The sequence below is a fragment of the Typopeltis vanoorti genome, chromosome 18, assembly GCF_054136105.1.
Source record: "Typopeltis vanoorti isolate ZY-2024b chromosome 18, IOZ_Tvanoo_1.0, whole genome shotgun sequence".
Lineage (NCBI taxonomy): Eukaryota > Metazoa > Arthropoda > Arachnida > Uropygi > Thelyphonidae > Typopeltis > Typopeltis vanoorti.
Window position 1 is genome coordinate 94155895 of NC_143566.1, and position 23717 is coordinate 94179611.

Sequence of the window (23717 nt, forward strand, 5' to 3'; positions counted from 1 at the left end):
TTACTTCTCCCTTAAGGTATACTTGTTTCTCGCTATCTTCCTTGTCTATATTTCTTTTGAGAACCATAATCTTTGTCTTGCTAAGGATGAGTTTAAGTCTTGCTGATCTCATTAACTCTGTCAAGGATTCATTCTAGTTCTTCCTTGTTATTATAAAGGAGTACTGCATCATCAGCATACCTCAGTTTACTAATCTATTTGCGGCCTATCCTAATTCCTGTTTTAAGCCCATTCAATGTCGCACACATGATGTCCTCATTATACAGGCAAGGAGAAAGTAGGCATCCTTGCCTAATGCCCCTGCTTACCTGAAGTTAATCAGTTAATCTACTTGTTCTTACAATGGATTCTTACTCATTGTACAAGTTAGATATTAACCTGATAATGTGTTGAGGAAAACTCATTATTTTCATTACCTCTACAAATTTCACATGCTGAACACAAAAGCTTTGGAGTAGTCTACACAAAGGGAATTTTAACTGTCTTGTGAATGATCTGTCTAAGGCAAAAGTCTACTTTCCCTGACAATTCAAATTTACACTTTCACTGAACAACAGTTTCTCCAAGTGCCTGATACTTAAACCATTCAGGTGCAACCGTCTTACATTACAAACCCATCTTACAAATCCTTTCAAACATTAAATCTACCCATGCATTGGCATGCTGCACATCATTGCTCCTGCACAATCTACTTATTGACTCATTTGCAATTTCAACTCTCCTCCTCAGCCTTCTCCTGTCATAACATAGCAATGGACTTACAATTATTATATGGGTATCTCCATGGAGTCAGAAGACTCATTGTGGAAGACCCACACTAACCTTTATACCTGTCTTTAAACTGTCAGGGCATTCAACTAATTCTAGCAATCTATTCCACTCATACAATGCTCTCCAAGCAAAAAATCTACTTTGCACACCCTTACTAATTTACACTCTTACTAACTTCCAAACGTGAACTCTAGTTCTCTTTATTCATCATGTATTGAAAAATTCCTTGTTAGAACACCTTTAGTAACTTATGTTTCTATCATGCCCCCCCCCCCCCTTACTGTATCAACTAAACTTTGCACGCCACATACCTTCAACCTATTCTCTTGTGTAATAAATAAATTTAGTTTAATCCTTTATCCAAGTGTGAGCAAACCAAGTTTGAGCCTGAAAGTACCTTGACGAGCAGAGACAAGCAAGTTATTGTACCTCTGTACCGAGCCTTGATAAGACCTCATCTCGACTACTGTGCCCAGATTTGGTCATCTCGGTTCCTTCTTGATGGGGAGGAGGTGGAGAGGATCCAGAGGCGAGTGACTAAGATGATAACAGGTCTATGGAATGAACCATATGAGAACAGGTTGAAGATTTGTGGGTTGCAGAAACTAGTTGATAGGCGGAGGAGGGAAGATATGATTGAGACATTCAAATTGCTAAAGGGATTCTATAGGATTAATTCAGAGGATATTTTTGAGATCAGGACTGGTGGTGGGAGAACTAGGGGACACCTATGGAAGCTGGGCAAGCGTGTGGTTAGCAGGGGTGTTAGAGCTGGGTTCTTTACTTTTAGAGTGGTAAATGAGTGGAATAAGCTGCCAGAGTCTGTTGTGGGTGCTATGACGGTGAACGAGTTCAAGACAAGGTATATTATTATTATTATTATTATTATTATTAAACAAGACCTCATGGAGTCAAAGACTCATCTAGGAGGTCCTTTTATCTCACACACATCTCATCATACCGGGTCTTAAACACATTCAAACTCCTTGCAGACACCACACGCTCAGGCAAGGCATTCCAATCATTCACAACTCTGCACGAAAAAAACCTGCCTCTCACTCCCCTACTCACACCCTCTTTATACAGTTTCCAGGGATGACCTCTGGTTCTCCCCTGATCTCCCACTATTCGCTGTAGAACTTCTCCACCAGTATCTATCCTGTATGATAGATACTGTGAGAATGTAATCACATAGTTGTGTGGACATGATGTTTAGGGCCTCCCTCGATGAGTCTAAGGACTCCTGGAGTCGCCCGAAATAATAATAATAAAAAAAAAAAAGTATCTTCAGGACTGGGGTAAGGTAGTACAAAATCGGGCAACTCGTTGCAAAGGTGGACCAAGCTAACATCACTCCTATCTCAGTATCTCCCATAATACAAAACACATCTCCTTGCGGATATGTATAATGTTATGCATTAAGGGAAGGGCCACTACCCAGACTAGTTTCGACCTTTATTCAGGTCTCTTGAGTGGGAGCCAGGCCCAAGTGGAGATACCAGGCAGAAGCATTAGCAAGGTCATCTCTACCTATAGGAGTTGCCAAACGGTGTGCCACCTTTTTATTTAATTACTCCGGATTTAGAGAAAGATGTTGAAAGTTTATTTTTCACTTGGTTAGACTATAATAAATTTAGTTTAATCCTTTATCCAAGTGTGAGCAAACAAAGTTTGTGCCTGAAAGTCTCTTGTGGAGCATTCCACAGACCTGTCACCAGCTTAGTCGCTTGTCTCAGAATCCTCTCCACCACTTCCTGATCCCCAAGAAATCCAAGTGACTAAGCCTGTATACAATAGTCAACATGTGGTGGAATCATAGTCATACAAAGAGGGATAATAATCTTCCTACCTTTACTTGTTAGTATGCTTTTCAACACCCAAATAATCCATTTTTACCACCTTGGCAATATGCCTTCTGAACATTAATTCTCTGTCCACCATTAACCTCATGCATATCCTTACATTTGACAACATTAAATTGACAATTATCTTTCATGCATTATCAAAAAACAACCGAATATCCCTCCTCTCTTAAAACATGGAATCTCCATATATATAACTATATCCTTTTTCATATATTTTCTTGATTCCTCCTTTACTAACTAACATGTTTCATCTCCTTTTCTGTGATTTCCCAAATGCTTTTCGAAAGCATTGCAATTTCTAAATCACTATTTGCCATATCTCAAATGCTCTCTGATTTGAATTCTGCTTACATTCAATATTTTGTATTCCCCAATCTGTCTAATTATCAAACATTTCCAACAAATTTTAGCACCTCTCCTTTTTTCCTGTACAGAATGTATTTACATACATTCTGCACACACCACATCAAACAGAATATTTTAAGTCAAATTCACACAAAGGACTCACTGCCTCCACTTTTAGATTATTAATCAATTATATAAGAAAAGTATGATCTGTACCTTATAATCAATCATGCATCCTTCTTCCTGTTCAGGAGCAGCATATGGAGCTGTACCCACACAAGGACTATGCTGCTTACAGTCTCCATCTCCAATACAGGATACATTTTGTGCAGGAAAAAGTAAAGTAGCTAATCCAAAGTCCCCAATCTTGACAATGTCCTTATTTTTATCAAAGAAAATATTGTGGGGCTAATTGAAAGAGAAAAAGGAAATAAACTTAATATTGGTTAAATAAATTTAACATGTTAATTTCACTTACCACATAAAATTTTATGTTGATAATAGGAACAAACAAAAAAAACGCATCTATTAAAATCATCAAAATCTTAGTTGATATTAGTAATTTTAATCACTCCATCAGCATATACTAATATACAATACACATGTTTTTTGTACCTTTTCTGGTGTTAAATGTGACGCTGTCATACGAAGTTTTTGCTTGTACTTATGTACATGCAGAAATGTGTGTGTTATGTGCAATAGAAAGGATTTTTTTTTCTCTCATTTAGGAATTTTTTAAAAATTTTATTCTTAATTTTAGTTTTGAAAGACTAGAAATTTAAGATCCTTACCAGCATTTTTTGTTCCTTTTGTGGCACTGGCAAATAACAGTTTTTGCTTGTGTGTGTGTGTGTGTGTGTGTGTGTGTGTGTGTGTGTGTGTGTGTGTGTGTGTGTGTGTTATGGGCAACAGAAAGTTTTTTTTCTCTTGTCATTTAGGAATTATAGAAAAAAAATTTCATTCTTGATTTTAGTTTTGAATGACTGGCAATTTAAGTACCTTACTGGCCATCAATAATTATGTGAATGCAAAGTGCCCATTGAAATTGAAATAACACGGATATGAAGCATAAATTAATATATTTTTCATCTATATCACCAATTGAGTGGTTAATTCATTTAATGTCTTAATAAAATATGATTAGAAAAAATGTTTATAGCAAGTTTCCAAACTTATCATACAAAGAAAAATTTATTTTTGCCATTTAGTTTTTTTTTTTTTTTTTTGCCTTAATTTAATATGTTATTAGCAAAAATTTATGTTTAAGGGAACTATGGTGAGCACTTATGCCCAAAATCCATACAATTCTAGCTAGAGGAAATGCCAACTAGACCTTTGGTGGTGGATGAATTTCATCATCCAGTATAACACGATCAGTTTGTTTATTGGGGACCTGAAATGGCTATTGTCATGTTTGGGCCCATGAGCAAGGTTTCTAGTTTCTTCACTCTCCCTTTCTTCTTACATGTACTGTGGGGTGACAGCCTCGTGGGGCATGTAATCTGAATCTGAACCCATGCAAGGGTTCAGATTCAGATGATATTGCTAGATAGTACAAAAGACAGCATCGAATTGTAATGCACCAGTAGGCTTTCCAATCAAATGGAAAATAATCCTGCATAAAGAGTAGGGATATGTAGAGGGGAATCTGAGTACAGTGGTGTTTGGGGGAAGGGGAGGGTTTGAGACTCAAGGCCAAACAACAGACTGAAAACTGGATGCTCTATCTCTGTAAGTCCTTCATCCTCTACTCTAAGTTTTTCTAAACACTGAATAATCATTTGAAAGCTAACATAAGCAATTTTGTTAGCATTATGGATAAAAAAAAAAACCCTCCCAAAATATTTATAATCCAAAAAACATTAAAAAAAATCAAAAACCTATTCCAAAAACAGCTCATACCCACTTCACCAACATTCTTGGTTACAAATACCAATGTAAATGATGTGCACTACTACCATTTACACACATCTAAACCTGATATTCTATTCTTAACAGAACTTCGACTAACAGTCTCAACTTCTACTATCCATCTCAAATTTCCCAACTACAACTCTGCATGATTCCTTCTGGCACAAGGGTGGAATCTCTGTATTTATGAAGTGAGACAGTCCATGCTGTTAAATGACAAATCTCGATTTCCTTCTTTACAATCTGTTGTGGCTCAAATTATTATTATCATTATTATTACCCCAAGACCTCATGGAGTCAAAGACTCATCTGTGAGGTACTTTTATCATACATAGCTCATCATACTGTGTCTTAAACAGACTCAAACTCCTTGCAGACACCACATTCTCAGGCAAGACATTCCAATCATTTACAACTTTGCACGAAAAAAATGTGCCTCTCACTCCCCTACTCAGACTCTCTTCATAGTTTCCAGGGATGACCTCTGGTTCTCCCCCGATCTCCCACTATTTTCTGTAGAACTTCTCTGGCATTGATTCTATAACAACCCCTTACCAAACTGTAGGTCTCTCTCATATCTCCCCTTTTCCTCCTGTCCACCAGACTCTGCAAATTACATCTTCTCAATCTTTCCTCACACTCGACATTCCAGAAGTCAGAAACTACCTTAGTCAGTCGCCTTTGGACCCTTTCCAACATCTCTTCATCCTTCTGAAAACCAGGTGACCAAATCTGGGCACAATAGTCCATGTGTGGCCTAATCAAAGCCTTATACAACGGAACAAGAATCTCTCTACTTCTACACGTCAGTGTCCTCCGCATCATTCCCAGAAGCCTATGTGTTGTCTTCACAATTTTGGCTATGTGTCCTCTAAATTTCAGATCCTTATCCACTATCACCCCCAGATCGCTTATTTCCTCCACCTCCAACAACATATTCTCATCATGCATAAATTCTGCATCCCATCTTTGTTTTCAAAATTTTAAAACCTTACATTTTGCAACATTGAACTCACATCCCCATTTCCGTGCCCAATCACTCAATTTATTGAAGTCTTCTTGTAAAGCCACAACATCTTCACTACTCTTCATGGTTCATCCCAACTTTGCATTATCTGCAAACAACTGAATATCTCCATCCAGATCTTCACCAATATCATTAATATACAAGTTAAACAGTAATGGCCCCAAAACTGACCCCTGAGGCACTCCACTAGTGACTTTCCTTTTCTTGGATATTGTTCCTCCCCATACACAACTTGTTGATACCTATCAGATAGCCAGTCTCCAATCTAATGCATCAATCTAATATCCAACCCCATCTGCTCTAGTTTGACTGTCAACTTATCATGAGGTACTCTATCAAAAGCCTTTACGAAATTCAAGTATATTACTGTGTATCCTTCTCCTCCGTCAAAGGAAGCAGTCACTTTATTGTAATAAGTAGATTACTAAAACATGACCTCCCTTTGGTAAATCCATGCTGTCTATCAAAGGTAATACCACTGTTGTCAACCCAACTCTGGATCCTAGTTCTCACAAGCTTCTCCAACAACTTAACCACAACACCTGACACACAGATAGGCCTATAGTTTGATGCTTGAGTGCGATCACCTCCTTTATGAAGTGGCACAATCTTGTCCTCCTTCCACTTCTTAGGAACCTGACTGAGTGCAAGACTAGTATTAAAAAAATATGTCAAAGTAGGTGTCAACTCCCTGGCACATTACTTCAGAATATGTAGGGATATATTATCAATCCTACAGCCTTATTAACATGTAGTTTACTCAATTCTCCATACACCTCTCGCTCACTTACAGTCAGTCTCTCCTCCCCATCATCAACTGCTCTCAATCTCTCCATGAAGTCACATTCACAAAATTGAAAACCTTTATGAACTGTTCATTAGGCATCTCCACCGCACATTCAGCTACAGCTATCTTTATACAATTTTCTACAATGAATGTCATCCTTCCATAATCATTCTTTCTTTTGCTGGCTACATATTGAAAGTACTCCTTAGGATTCTTTTTGGCTTCATTAGCTAACTGCTATTCATACCTCTCTTTAGCTACCCCTCACCAACCAAGTCACCTGCCTTGCCTGGTCTTTGTAGACGTCATGAAATTGGTTACTTCTACTTCTCTTATGCTGCCTCCACAGTGTCCTTTTTCTCTGTATCGCATGCTTAATCTCTTTATTCATCCATCTCACATCTATCTTATTTAACCTTCTCACCCTTGGAATACATTCAGACATTGCATCTACTAAATAGTTTTTGAAAATCCCCTAAGCTGCATTGATCTCTTTTCCAGCTAACTCCTCATTCCATGCTACACCTGCAAGCTGTCTCCTGAGCTCTTCATAATCACTCCCCCTTGTAGTTCCACATATACCCTTTTCTCACAGACATCCTCACACTGCTGGCAACCACCCAGGTAATCACCTCATGGTCACTCTCACCAATTGGTTTATGATTTGACACCTCATTTATAATTACATCTTCTGACGAGATGACCAAATCCAAGCTCCTCAATTCTCGTGTGCCCTCTGTTACATATTGTCTTAGGTAGTTATCCCTCAAAAACTCAAGAAACTCATTTTCTTTACTTCCAGTTGCTATCTCGTCATTCCAGTGTATGTTGCCATAATTAAAATCGCCCATAATGATAATCTTTTCTTATTTGCTTGGCTAATTTGATTATACATTTCATTATCACCACCATCCACATTACCTGGTCTATAACAACATCCAACCAAGTATTTGATTCTATTCACCTCTATCTCACACAATACTGCCTCAGAACCACTGACACTATTTCCATTTTGCATCTCTACTTAGTATGGACATAACTCTTTCTCTATCATCAATAGCACTTGCCCTCCCTTTTTACCCCTTCTATCCTCACAAAACACATCATACCCTTCCATCTCTGTTCCTGTCAGGATGTTGTCCTCTTCCAACCATGTCTCAATTATTCTGACAATCTTTGAGTGAACGGATGCAATTAGTGCAATGCAACCATTTCATCTGCCTTGTTTCGGAATTTGTGTTTGTATACAAACACAACAGCTCATTTCTGGATCTACAGCTAGTTACACTGGTAATATCACTCACTCGATGTGATCTCTCCATGCTCAACTGGGGCCATTTCCCTTTCTGCTTCTTCATTTTAAAACCCTTTTCAATTCCAACTGTTTCCTCTTGATCGCAGGTCATCCCATTCCTTTCCTGTCTACACATGCTCTCATCTCCTCTTGGAGCATCCACCCTTCTCACACGATGTACCCCTGTCCACCCTGATCCTCCCCGTTTCCCTGCTCCTCTTGCACACCCATTCTTTCATTTTCTATATTCATACCACTCACTCCCCCATTCATAACCACCTCTTCAATCTCTCCTGCTCTTCCACAGCACTTCCCACTTGTTCTGATTCATTCTTTCTACCTTCCAGCAGCAGTCTCTCCAAGCGACTTACACCATAACCACTCAAATGCGGTCCATCGCTCCCATTCATTTGCTGTCTCTATTGCTTTCCACATTCTGATACCACTCTGATCTTTTCCACTGTCTGTCTGAGAAGTGTGATTATGCACAGTTCAGATAACTAAACAGCAAAATCCACTTTCTTAGGGACTTAAATGTTCACTCAGAATGACTTTCCCTTCTCAAATTCATTGAGAAGAATGAATTTGAGAAGGGAACTTATCATCAAATTCATGATGAAAATTGGCAGAGATATACAGAGATATTTCCCTTCAGCAGCAATATTTCATAAGCCATTCTCCTACTCACTCTCTTAATATCCCTGATCTCTTCTTAACTAGTTTTTCTCATACTTACTCTGTAGATATAAGTTCTCCTCTTGAAAGTTCAGACCATAACCTTATTTGAGTCTCTTCAGCAATGCCCATTATTCTGATCTACAAGATTTTCAGTAATTAGTGACTTATATTGATCTCTTTTGGGGAAAGCAATGGTGAACTACCCTCTAAAAATCTCACCAGAAACACTTTGTGGCAAGAACATCTACAACATTACCAAGAGTCTGACATGACTGAATGGTTAAATCATCATCATTGATCTCCTTGCAATATTTCAATAGGGTTCAGGACAACCTTATCAACTTCAAATGTTACTCAAACACAATGCTGTCTTATTTCATGCAAGAAAGATCATACCACACCTCCTTCACCTTTGATAATACTAAGATCTCCACACGTGAGATCAGATATCTCTTGGATCTACACTTGTAGTCTCTCCTAGCATAGGCATTACATCCATAGGCTACTCTGCATCCAAAAACTAGGTGTTCATTCCACTCTCCTTACAATGTATAAATTCATTTTATGAAAACTATGGATACAACTACCATGTTGGAGTAAAACTTTAGTTTAATATAAACCAAAATATACACTTGACGTTTCGACCTTCACATTAAGGTCATCTTCTGGAGTATAACATATATATATATACAAAGAAACAAGCTGCACTACAATCTACATGGCATGCTAAAGTTACTGATCAATCATTAGAACTATTTGCCTGACCTCTGGTGTTAAAAAAAAAAAAAACTTACTACATCAAAGCTAGAGTCCAATTATCTATTAGGTTACAAAGTTAACTTAAGCTGGAGAGTAACATACAGAAAATTAATAAATAAAAATAACATTACCCATAAGCTGAGAATGAAGGCTGCTAAGAAAGGGGTGAGAGCTAGATTTTTCTCTCAGAGTGTGGTGCATGATTGGAATGGATTACCACTGGATGTTGTGAGCACAAGCAGAGTGAATGAATTCAAGAATAATTATGATAGTTGGTGTGCGTGTGTGTGTGTGTAGTTTGTGGCCTCCCTCGATGAGTCTCTGACTCCCTGGAAGTCTATCTTAATAATAATATCTCACACCACGATTTTTTAACTTTAATTTTGAGGAAAAACGTGAGAGTTATATTCGAGTAAATACATTAATTCCCACTGGAAACTTGCTACCCATATCCATCCAGCCAAAGATCAGCTTCCACCTCTCTCAGTGTCCTATAAAGTACCCTGTTCCTGCAAGTTGGCTTACTTCAGACAGACAGCTAGATCTACCACAATCTCTTTAGATGAACACAAAACTTACATCTGCAATCATGATGGTCAATTTGGTCTTGTTAACCATGTATTGGATACTACTCACAGGATCTTCTGGCAGAAAACCACCATGCTCCATCACTGTAAATTTCGGAAAGGAAGACTTTTTTGGAATCAGGGTGCAAAAAACTTCCCAAAATTTGGGAAACATTAATCGTCAGAGGTCCCAAGAGAGGAGACCTCCACATAGCCTTTAAAGGAATGCAGAGAACTGATCAAGGCTTCTGACCTAATGTCCAATCCTCACCTTCTCGTGGTGTACCCTATTAGGTATCTACCTGGATACTGAACGAACGAGGATGGGCTGACAATTTGGGATTTAGCCAATCAAATTGTATTCATATTGGCTTAAACCAAAATTAAAAATAAAAAATTATGGTACAACATGACAGAATTTCATGCCAGCTGGGGCGTCACCCAGTTAAACAAGGCCCCTGTTGTTTTTGCCAGGGAACCAGGGCAAACAGCGAAAAGTCAGCTACTGGAACAAATCTGAAAACACACCACAACTCAATATCACCAGAGTTCAGGATCAGTACTATCAACATAAGAAGCCTGAATGGCAAAGAAATGGAGCTAGCTGAGGAAATGGATAAGTACCAGATCGACATAAAACGGGTGACTGAAGGACTGGTGAGTTCTTTCTGAGCAATAAATACAAAATGTTATATTCAGGCAATGACAATCAAGGAAAAGAAGGAGTAGCCATAGTATTCAACACTAAATATGAGGCTAATCTTCTTGAATGGCATTATCTCAAGTAGAGTGACGTGGGCAAATATGAAAATGGGGAACTGGACAATTAGACTTATTTGTGCCTATGGTCCCACAGAAGATTCTACTATTCTACTAAGGTAGAAGTGGAGGAATTTTTTGAGGCTTTAGAGAAAGCAACTGACACAATAAAAAATGAAAAGTTGGTCCTTGTTGGGGATCTACATAGCAGAGTAGGAAATGATTGTCAGACATACAAAAATATATTGGGAAAATTTGAAGAAAAAAGAAATGCTAATAATAATGGCAAATACCTGCTGCATTTCTGCTCATGACACGGACTGGTTATTACTAACACAATGTTCCAACATAAAAATATGTGCAAATTCACATGGATAGAAGAGGCAAAGAATAAGAAAAGTCTCATTGACTATGTTATTGTTGATAGTCATGTTTTCTACCTGGTGCAGGATACTAGAGTGTGTACAGAGGATTTGGAATTGGAAGTGATCACCATTTAGTCTTGAGTAGGATAAAATTGAATTTCATATTGAAAAGAAGAACATGTAAGAAAGTTTTAAAGCAAATAAAAGTTGAGCAGCTCTCAGATGTGAACTGTAGACTAAAATACACAAACATGATTGAAGAAAAAATGAAAGAGATTGAGAACAGGAACCAAACTTTGGAGATTCAGTGGCAAGCATTGAAGAAAACCCTGACTGATTCAGCCAGAGAGGCATGTGGTGAGGTTGTCTGCAAGGATAGAAAAATCAGAACTCCATGGTGGACACAGGAAGTTAAAGAGGCAATGAAAGAAAAGAAGAAAGCATATCAAAAGTTCCTGGCAAATAAGTCAACTTGTGCACTTAGAGAATACAGAGAAAAATGTAAGAAAGCTAAACACTGTGTAAAACTAACTAAACAAAAGTCATTTGAGGACTTTGGCAAGAACATAGAGAATAAATATCAAGAAGGAGACAAGATATTCTGGAGGTTGTTGAAAAAGATTAGAAATGGAGGAAAGAGGGTTGTAAAAGGAATTAGAGATGATAAAGGTGACATGAAAACAAGAAAAAAAGATATCCTTGAAGTATGGAGTAATTACTTCGAAAAATTGCTAAATAAAACAAGCAGTGATAGTTCAGGATAGCGCTGCATAGTTCAAAAAGCCTGGACAGAGGGACGAATTCCAGATGATTGGAGTAGAGCTCTCATAGTACCCATATATAAAAATGGAAATAAAACTGAATGTGAGAATTGCAGAGGTATTTCTCTACTGATTGTTCCTGGTAAGATATATGCAAGTATACTTGAGAAACAGTTGAGAAAGATTGTGGAAGAGAAGCTAGGTGAAGAAGCTGGATTGAGGCTAAAATAGAGGCTGTCAGGATCAGATTTTCACTTTATGACAGATAGTTGAAAAATCATTGGAATATAACAAAGACCTGTATTTAAGTTTTGTAGATCTGGAAAAGGCATATGACAAGGTGCCAAGAGAGAAGCTATTCGAAATGCTACAGTTATATGGTGTCAATGGGGCATTATATCAAGCAATACTTAGTCTTTATTTGAGTTGTAAGTCAGCAGTTAGAATTGAAGGAAGTACAAGAAGGTGGTTAATGTTAAATCTGGTGTTAGACAAGGATGTACATTATCCCCTCTGTTATTCATTATTTATATGAATCACATTGTGAAGGAAAGTGGTATCAAAATTGGAGATGTTAATCTCAGCTCTTTGCTTTATGCAGATGATGTTATACTTCTAAATAAATCCACTACAAGTCTGGAAGATTCCTTGACTAAAGTGAATAACTGTTGTAATAGATATGGTATGAAGGTCAACATTAAAAAGACAAACACAATGAAAATAGGCAGAAACATTGAAAATATAAACTGCATTGTGAATGGAGAACCTATTGAACAAGCATAATATTTCGGCTACTTAGGCACGATTTTTAGTGAGGATGGTAAATTAAATATGGAAATTGACAACAGAATCAACAAAGCTGGTATGGTAGGAAGTCAACTGAATAAATTTATATGGAATAAGAGAGAAATTAGACAAAGCACTAAATTAGCTGTACACAAGACAGTATCCAAGCCAATTCTAACTTATGGATCTGAGAGCTGGAAAACACTTGACCAAAGACTAGAGACTGCAGATATGAGAGTCCTGAGAAAGATTAGGGGCTTGAACAGATGGCATCAATGGCAATATCATATTAAAAACGAGAATATTAGGAAAGAACTTGACATTGTCAGCATCCAGGAATGCAGTAGCAGAGCTAATCTTGAACAGGCAAAAGGCAGGAAATTTGCAGTCTGCCTAAATGGCAGACATGCCATTTGGTCTCTTGCATGTCTGCCATTTCATGTTCTCAGATGGCTCTATTGCATCATCACTCACAGAAAAAGCCAATTTCTTAGCTTCACACTTTGTCTCCAATATAAACATAACTGGCAATGATAAATGCCCTTAACTATTCCAGCTGCCCAGCATACAAATGCCCCTTATATCCTTTTGCTAGAAAGAGATCAGAAACTTATTGCATAAATTAGACACAAAAATAAGTATCTTGGCCCAAATGGCATTCCACAATTATCCTGAAGTTTTGTGTACCAGAACTGACTCCTATCCTATGCTGTCTGTCCAATCCTAACATACTCTCTCTTACTCCACTGTATCTATTCCAATGCCTGGAAACTATAATAAATTTAGTTTAATCCTTTATCCACTTGTAAACAAAGTTTGCTCCTGAAGTATCTTCAGGACTCAGACAACTTGTGGTAAAGGTGGACTAAGTTCTCATCACTTGTCTTGGTATCTCCCATAACGCAAAGCACATCTCCTTGAGGACATGTATAATGCTATGCATTAAGGGAAGGGCCTACTACCCAGACTGGTTTCAACCTTTATTGAATGTTCAAGTACAGGTCAAACTCCAAAAACTCAGCGTTGTTCCTCTCAGTAACATGCTCACCACACCACCGAGCAGAGCCGCTCATTTGCTCATATGTCATCTGAGGGGTAACAGCAACAGCCGTGCTTCAGTTAACTTCATGGGCTACAGCATTGCCATTCATCACCCAAGCTTCCAACCAGTTTCGACATTTATTGCGGTCTCATCAGTGGGAGCCAGACCAAGAGGTGGTGATACTAAGGTGGAAGTAATGGAGAAGTCATATTTACCTATACAAGTTGCCAAAAGGTGTGTCACCTTATTATTAAATTACTCTGGATTTAGAGAAAGATGTTAGAAGTTTTCCCCACTTGGTTAGACTCTAATAAATTTAGTTTAATCCTATATCCAAGTGTAAACAAGCAAACAAAGTTTGCACCTGAAGTATCTTCAGGACTGAGGCAATTCGTGGTAAAGGTGGACTAAGCTCTCATCACTGGTCTTAGTATCTCGAATAATGCAAAGCACATCTCCTTGTGGATGGACATGTATAATGCTATGCATTAAGGGAAGGGGCCCACTACCCAGACCGGTTTCGACTTTTATTGAGTCCTAAACTAAATTTATTATAGTCTAACTAAGTGAAAAAACTTCCAACATCTTTATCTAAATCCAGAGAAATTTAATAGTAAGGTGAGACACCTTTTGTCAACTCGTATTGGTAAATATGACTTCTCCATTACTACCACCGTAGCATCACCACCTCTGGGTCTAGCTCCCAATGACGAGACCTAAATAAAGATCAAAACCGGTCTGGGTAGTGGGCCCTTTCCTCAATGCATAGCATTATATACCCTCTGTCCAAAAAGAAACCAAACTTTTGATAGAAAATAAAACACAGGCCAATTATAATTATTCAAATCATTTATTTCAATCAATATACTCTCCCTCAGCTTCGATACAGCATTTGGCACGGTCAATTAATTCTTTAAATGAGTTCTTTATGTCAGTTTTTGGGATACTGTTGAGGGTCATGGGTACTGCTGCTTGAACATTTTCAATGGTGTCATATTGCTTTCCTTTCATCAGCAAATAAAGTTGGGGGAAGAGAAAGAAGTTATAGGGTGCTAAATCAGGTGAATACGGCAAGTGATCCAACACACAAACTTGGTTTTTGCTCAAAAACTGTCTCACAATGTTCGAACGATGAGATGGTGCAGAACAAATCGTGAATTCAATTTAGAAAGGCCCAAACTCTCAGTCAAAATGTTGTGCACAGTTGATTTTGGAATCCCCAATTTATCTTCAATTAATCTCATGCATAATTTCAGGTTTTCTTTGATGAAATCACGCACTTTTTGGATGTTAACTTCACTCAGTCCAGTTTATGGACATCCTGGCTTTTTGTCGTCCTCAAGCGTCTCACAACCACTCATAAACTGGAAATCGCTTAAACCACTCATAAACATGAGTACGGGATAAGCATTCCATCACCGTATGCTTTTTGAAGCATTTGATGCATTTCGGCAAAACTTTTACCAAGTTTAACACAAAAGTCAATCGCAGCTCTCTGTTTGAAACTCATTTTCTGACCGTTCATCAAAACACACTGTCACTCTTGGCACTATAACTTGGCTTCTAATGAAACAAATGTCATAAACAGTTGACACACACACAAATGAAGGTTGCCACTTTCGACAAAAAGATACAACAGGTGGCGCAACTAATTTCTTCTATTTTTGAAAAGTTCGGTTTCTTTTTGGACAGAGGGTGTACATGTCCACAAGGAGATGTGCTTTGCATTATGGGCGATACTAAGACAAGTGATGAGAGCTTAGTCCACCTTTACCACAAGTTGCCTCAGTCCTGAAGATACTTCAGGCACATCCTTTGTTTGCTTACACTTGGATTAAACTAAATTCATTATAATCTAACCAAGTGGAAAAAAAAACTTCCAACATCTTTCTTTAAATCCAGAGAAAGATGTTGAAAGTGGGCCCACTACCCAGACTGGGTAGTGGGCTCTTCCCTTAATGCATAGCATTATACATATCCACAAGGAGATGTGCTTTGCATTATGGGAGATACTAAGACAAGTGATGAGAGCTTAGCCCACCTTTACCACGAGTTGCCTCAGTCCTGAAGATACTTCAGGTGCAAACTTTGTTTGCTTACACTTGGATAAAGGATTAACCAAAATTTATTATAGTCTAACCAAGTGGGAAAAACTTCCAACAGCATGGAAACTGTATTCAATCCATTTCCAAGAAGGGCAACAAATCACTGCCATCTAACTACTATCTTGCTGATCTCAATCCTATCTAAAGTGATTGAGAAACCATCAATTCCCAACTCCTACACTACCTTGAAGGCACCTACCTAATAAACGACTACCAGTATGGATTCCATCACTGCCGATCAACAGGGAATCTACTCTCATATATCACCCAACTCTGGACAAATGTCATGAAAAATTCTGGCGAATCTGAAGTGGTTGCACTTAATATCTCCAAAGCTTTTGACCAGATCAGGCACAAAGCCTTGCTAAGCAAACGCCCATCATTTGGACTGTCTCAGGACTTTGGCAGTTGGATTGCCAGCTTTCTGTCTGGATGCACACTATGTGTGATGATAGACAGTTCCTTATCCTCTCACCATCCAACTGCTGGGGTCCACAAGGTTCTGTTCTCTCGCCAACCCTCTTCTTTCTGTATATCAACGAGCTACTTCAGTTGATCTGCAACCCAATACACAGTTTTACAGATGACAGCACATTGCATTCCTCCCTTTTATACGATAAACCTTACTCTTCACAACTCACCTTAACCTACAGAACATCAACCACCACTATCCTCAATTCTGATCTGTAAGCCATCCTCCAAATGGACTCAGATAACTTTGTGAATTTCAATGTTAGTAAAACCCAGTTCTGTCTTATTTCTCACAAAAAAGAACCATTTTTTCCCAGTATTATTTTTGATACTACTCAAATTTCTAGACAAGATGAGATTTCTCTTCTTGGAATTATCCTGATATTAAGCCTCTCCTGGCACAAACACATCACAACCACTGCATCCTCAGCTTCCAAAAAACTAGGATTTCTCTTTTGCTCAAGATATCACTTCATCTCTGAACAGCTGTTAACCTTATACAAATTACAAATCCACCCAGCTATTGAATACAGCCCTCACATTTGGAGTGGGGGCTCCTAAAAGCTCCCTCAAAATACATCCTTTCACAGTACACATTGAAACCCACAGAACAAGTTTCTTTTCCTCCTCCTTCATCCCTGCTACTGTGGAAAAGTCTTCTTTCTGATGTATTTCCCAAGGAATACAATAAACAGGCTATTAAATTAAATGTAAACAAGTTTCTCCCAATCCACTACCTATATAGTTGATCAACCTATAGTACATTTTCTAATGTACTATAGGTTGATCAACCAACCTCTCAAGTATGGGCTCAACATAAAGTAATCCAGAATCTTAACTCTTATAAAACTCCCATGTTAAATTAGGACACCACTTTTGTAATAAAACTACCTATATGAATTTGTTCTATGCTAATGCTATAAATAGAATATAGCTTTGATGTAGTTTTTTCCCCACTAGAGGTCAGACTAGTAGAATAACAGTTTATCAAATCATTGTCTCTTTGGCAACTCTTTGGTATAAGGCTTTGATTAGCCAACACATGGACTATTGTCACCAGGTTTTCAAAAGGATGAAGAGATGTTGGAAAGGGTCCAAAGGCAATGACTAAGAGTTTCTGACCTCTGGAATGTCGAACAGAATGGTGTCTGGAATGATGGACAGGAGGAAGAGGGGAGATATGAGAGAGACCTACAAGTTGGTAAGGGGTTATAGGATCAGTGCTGGAGAAGTTCTACAGAAAATAGTGGGAGATCGGGAGAGAACCAGAGGTCATCCCTGGAAACTGTATAAAGAGGGTGTGAGTAGAGGAGTGAGAGGCAGTTTTTTTTCGTGCAGAATTGTAAATGATTGGAATGCCTTACTTGATAGTGTGGTGTCTGCAAGGAGTTTGAGTGTGTTTAAGACACGGTATGATGAGCTGTGTGTGTGATAAAAGTATCTCCCAGATGAATCTTTGACTCCATGAGGTCTTGGGGTAATAATAATGATAATAATAATTTGAGCCACAACAGATTGCAATCACCTCTAGACTGACTCCACCCATTCACCAATTTAAAACTTCTTTTAACAACTTATTATTATTATTATGGGTATCTCCGTGGAGTCAGTAGACATCGCGGGAGACCCAAACTAAGTCAGGCAATGCATTTCACCCACTCACCACCATCCAAGCAAAAAATTAGTTCTCACACCCTTGTTAACCACACTTTTCCTTAATTTCTAGGGATGACCACTTGTTCTTCCATCATTATCACACAGTTGAAATATTTCCCCTGCATCAATCTTATAAAATCCTTTTAGTAATTTAAATGTTTCAAATGTTTTAAATATATCAACCAACCTCTGCGATCCACAATCTTTCAATCTATCAATGTAGAGAGCATTTTTTACATCACTCACCAACTTAGTCACTCTCCTCTGAATCCTCTCCACAACCTCCTCATCTCCAAGGATTCAGGTGACCAGACTTGAGCAGCACAGTAATCCAAATGTGGAAATATCGATGCTTTATAAAGGGGAATAATAACCTCTTTATCTCTGGATGTAAGTGTGTTCTTCAATAACCAAGTAATCCTATATGCAATCTTGGACACCTTAGCGATGTGCCCTCTGAACTTCATCTCCCTATCCACCAACACCCCCAAGTTCCTAGCCTCATCAATCTCTTGGAGTATTGTTCCATCAATGTGGTACACAGCTGGTAATCTTTTAATCCAAACTGCATAACTTTACACTTTTCCACATTGGTCTGACATCCATTACCTTTTGCCCATTTTGCCAGCTTATTTAAATCATCCTGCAAACTCTCAACATCAACTTGACTTTTTATTGCTCTACCTAACTTTGCATCATCAGCAAACAACTGAATATCTCCCTTCAAGCCTATATTATTTCCTATATCATTTATGTACAAATTAAACAATAACAGCCCAAGCACAGAGCCCTGAGGCACACCACTGGTCACCTGCCTCATCCTGGACTCTGCTCCTCCTACACTACTTTCTGGTATCTCTCCATGAGCCATTCTCTTATCCATATCACCAGTTTAGTATCCATCCCCATCTACTCTTGCCCAAAGGTATTCCATGGGGTATCCTGTCAAAAGCCTCCTTAGCAAAATCCAGTAGTACCACTGTGTAGCCATTTCCCTTGTCTAACTCAGATGCCATTCTATTATAAAAAGTTAACAAATTGCTAAGGCAGGATCGACCTTTAACAAAACCAAGTTGGCCCCTATAGAATATCATATTCTGATCCACCCATTCGTGAATTCTGTCCTTAATCAACTTTTCCAATACTTTTACCACCACTCCTGAGATGGTGATTAGTCTGTAATTAACTACCACAGTGTTAGAGCAACCTTTATGCAAAGGAACCACTTTGCCTTCCTTCCACTCCCTAGGGACCATACCAGAGTTCAAACTATTAAGTTAAATAATCAAGTAAGAGGCGCTGAAAATTGCTTTGAACATTCATGCAACATCTGAGCTGATATTCCATCTAAAACTACAGCAGTGTTTGCATTTAAATTCTGCAATATACTAAGTACCTCTGATTTATTAACTTCAATTTTCACATTAGTTATTGCACAGGTACAGAGATATCCTCACTTAGGTGATAGATTTTTGAAAAGTGATCCCTCAATAACTCTACTATTAGTCACCTCAATACCATCAGCACTCACTAAGGTTATTCTTCCAAAGTCATTCTTCTTTTACCTGCCACATTGTGAAAGAACTCTTTGGGATTATCATTGATCTTCTTGGCTAAGGTCTTCTCATAATCTGATTTAGGTTTTCTTACTATGTTAGTAACCTTCCTAGCTTGAGCTTTGTACTGCTCATGGGTGTACTGATCAGCTTTCTCCTTGTAAATTCTCCATAACATTTTCTTTTTTTGCAGATCAAGCCTAATACTACTACTCACCCATCTAACGCCTACCTTGTTTGTCTTCTGACCATGGGAATACATTCTGATATTGTCTTCCTCATATATCTGCTGATTTTATCCCATGCTTTGCTAACATCTTTCCCCTGCAATATGTCCTGCCATGGGATGGCTGTAAGCTCACTCCAAAGCTTATAATTTCCTAACTTGTAGTTCTGTATATATCCCTTCTTAAGACAGAAATTCACAAATTTTGCCACCTCCCAACTCCACATGATCGCTCTCACCAATTGGAGGTAACAAGGACACCTTACTTATTCATATGTCCTCTGAACCTATGACCAGATCCAACACTCTCACACCATGAGTCCCTTCAGTTATGTGCTGTTTCAAGTAATTATCTCTTAGAAGGTGTATGAATTTCATTTCCTTTTTTGCCACGTGATATTTCCTCCTTCCAATTGATATCACCATAATTAAATATGGTGATATCAATTGGAAGAACCCTGCACTCATTGCACTAATTTGCCAATGCATGAATTCAATATTCCATGGGGTATCCTATCACAGGGATATAGGCCAGGGGATACATGGTGTGAATCCCCTGGCCTATAGCAGCAACCAACTGTATATTTGGTTGCTGCTATAGGTAGGCCTCTAATTCACACTAGACTGCCTCAAATGAACTATTATTCACACGTCTATCCTCTTGATATACTACTTTCTTTGGCTGCAACTCATCAGCTATCATCAATAGTACTACTCCTCCCCCCCCCATTCTATCTTCTCTATCCTCCCTGAAAATATTGTACCCATCACATTCAATTCCAGTAACAACATCTTCTGCTCAGAGCCAAGTTTCACTAATGCCTACAACTTTTGGTGAGACTGCACTGACTAATGCCAAAAATTCTTCCCTCTCATTTTAAATGCTTCTTGCATTAGTATACAAAAATTGCAGATTCCCTTTAGTTCTTGTACCAGCTTTGGAACTGATATGCATTCTACTAATTTCAGTAGTCCCATGCCAATTTTTATCCACTCTATTCTTCAAATTATTCCACGAAAAAGGATCAACTAATATGCATTCACTGCATAAGTTTCTCCCTCTTACACTCGATCTTTACAATTTTAGTTTCCCTGCCCAATTACTTCAACTTGTTCAGAAAACAGTAACTTCTTCAAATGTTTATGACCTTCCATGTTCAGATGCAACCCATCTCTTGCATACAGCTGTCTTTTGCCTTCAAACACTCCAGACATCAACAAATTTTTGACCTATTTTTTTGCACATTCTTGCAATCATATCATTCATTATCATCGCTTGTCTACTTAATTCATAATTGTCAAAACAAGGCAGCACACACACTATCTTCCCTTTGACACTTTTCTTCTTCATGATATCTAACAATGTTCTTAAATCTTTTGTTACCCGATTAATACTACCACTCAAGTCATTTGTACCCACCATAACTATCATCTTTTCTGCATCATGCCCTCTCTTTATTGCTAAAGTCACTCTCTCTCTCTCTCTCTCTATTGTTCCACCCGTCAAGCACTCCTCAGGCATACTGCCCTCCATACCTTTAATCATTGAATCAATATATTATACCACTCATAACTTCATTCAAATTCAAACAAGCGTCACTCACGGCCTCGTTTTCTACACTATTCAGCATGACTCTCCCAGTTTCATTACTTTCCTTCGACACTCTTTTACTTACCCCCCCACTTTCACAACATCTCATTTCTTCTAGACCTATTTTGCTTTCATTCTGTTGACTCTAAATCACTTGTATACTATTCATTACTTCATCATTCACCAAAGACTCTCCCTTACTTAACCTTGTTCTAGTTACTTCAGCTAAAGTAATCTTCATAGTCCTAATTTCTCTATTCAACACATTTAACTCAGTCTTCATATCCTGAACATCCTTACTGAGCACTTCCAATTCCTCTTGCAGGAGATGAAGATCGCCTTTCATTTTCATGAACTCCTGCTGAAGCTCTTCTGCTATGGTCCCGATTTGCTTCCATTCTCAATTACTCTAGTCTATCTAGACACTTCTCACATACGTCAACATCTTCATTCTTCTCGTTTAGCCAAACAGTCCACAGATCCTTCACATTCCTTGTAGCATACATATACCAGTTTCAGCAACACATCCACTGCAAAAATTCCAAGGCAGAGCTAGATTTTCATACAGAAGTCCTCCGTGCTGCCAACGTACGTCACTTTGTGGACGCCATCTTCTACATGTCCTTCTTTTGTTTGCCTATCAACTAGACTTTGTAACCCACAATTCTTTAATCTATCTTCACAGGGAACATTCTACAGATCTATCAGAATCACCTCCATCTCCTCATCCTCAAGGAATTCACATGCAGCCTTATTAAAGGGAATAATAACCTCCCTCTCTCTCTCTCTCTCCCTGCTGGCCAGTGCATTTTTCAATAACCACATAATCTCATGTGCAGTTTTGGACACTTTTGCAACTTGCTCTCTAAGCTTCAACTCCCTGTCCACACCCAATAAAAAGGCTTCACTAATGCTTGCAGTTCAGTCCCATCAGCATATAGTACACAGCTTGTGATCTTTTCTTGGCAAAGTGCATTAACTTACACTTTACCACATTAAACTGGCAACTGTTGTCCACTGTCGAAAATTAGAAATGAATTGCTGAATTATAAACCACTAAAAAGATGAAGCTTTTAATGCTTTTGTATTCAATAATTTGAAATACTACTTAACTTAAACTTCAGAGATTAAGAACCAATAATGAAGGAGAGTAGAACTAACATATATGTTAGTACAGTATATAAAAGTTATCTTAAGTGAAAAAAAAAAAAAAAGAAGTAATTGCTGAAACAAGAAGTTATCTATAGTACATTAGTACCATATATGGGTAGTGAAAGGAGAAACTTGTTTACATTTGATTTTAAAGCCAGTCTACTGTATTTCTTGGGAAACACATCAGGGGGAAGACTGTACCACAATACAGCAGTAGCAAGGATGAAGGAGGAGGAAAAGAAACTTGTTCTGTGGTTTTCAAGGTGTACTGTGAAGGGATGTTGGACGGCAGCTGCACGTGTTCCAATGAGCTTTTATCTAGTTCCTCACAGTAATAAAGCATTATGTTCTAATAAGCCTTTGCTTTTATGTTATGTTAATTAGCATATTAATATACTGATATACTGGTATATTAATATATTTTTATATATCAATATTTCTATTTAATAAATGTCTTCGGTTGTGTTTATTTTTAAATTTAAATTCTAATGAAACCTTACTGGTGATCACATGAATTACAATACATGAAACTGAAGACTTGCATAAACAAGCAAATTTATCAATTCTGTCATAGGAGAAGACATTATTCATAAATTACAGTAAAGAAAATACCTGCTGTGATTTATATGCCTACATTATATTAATGTGTAAGAAATGGTTAGCAGTAAGTGTAAAATCTGTGGTCATTTTTTGATATACAAGTATAACAAAAAATATTTTGAAAAGAAATTTTGGGCATTGTCTTACACCAGCATATAGTGTAAGGGTTGCAAATATATAGCAAATTAAGAAACACCAGTAAGCAAAGTTTGTAAAGAACCAACAGATGAGGTCATAGTAAAAACAACTAATAACAGAGAATGCATTAAAAAGAGTAAAATCAAGAGTGAAAATAAAAAAAAAAGGAGAGAAGAGAAATGAAATAGAGATCTAAAAAACAGGAAATGATTTGGCAATAACTCAAAGAATTATTATTATTATTATTTGACACCTCCACGGAGTCCAAAGACTCATCAAGGGAGGACACCTGCTCTACAACTCTGTCTCCACCACTCAATCCACCAACTCCATCTACCGCTGACCACCACCACTAGTATTTCCACAGACAATCACAAACATCCATGCCCACGGCGGGATTCGAACCCGCAGCCTTTTGGCTGGAGAGCGGATACGCTAACCACTCGGCCAGATAGGCTGGCATATGGAATAAATGGGATAAAGTTGTTCAATACTTCAAAAAGGAG

The 23717-nt window shown here is 38.0% G+C and overlaps 1 protein-coding gene across 1 annotated transcript in view; it reads right to left on the minus strand.

The window, feature by feature from the left end:
* The window catches only part of LOC150096951 (eukaryotic translation initiation factor 2-alpha kinase 1-like), a 271576-nt gene that overhangs the window by 76413 nt on the left and 171446 nt on the right, over positions 1 to 23717 (minus strand). The window contains exon 9 of the mRNA XM_090408100.1: positions 3198 to 3389. Coding sequence (XP_090264226.1) covers positions 3198 to 3389 — 192 coding nt within the window. The remainder of the gene's footprint in view (positions 1 to 3197; positions 3390 to 23717) is intronic.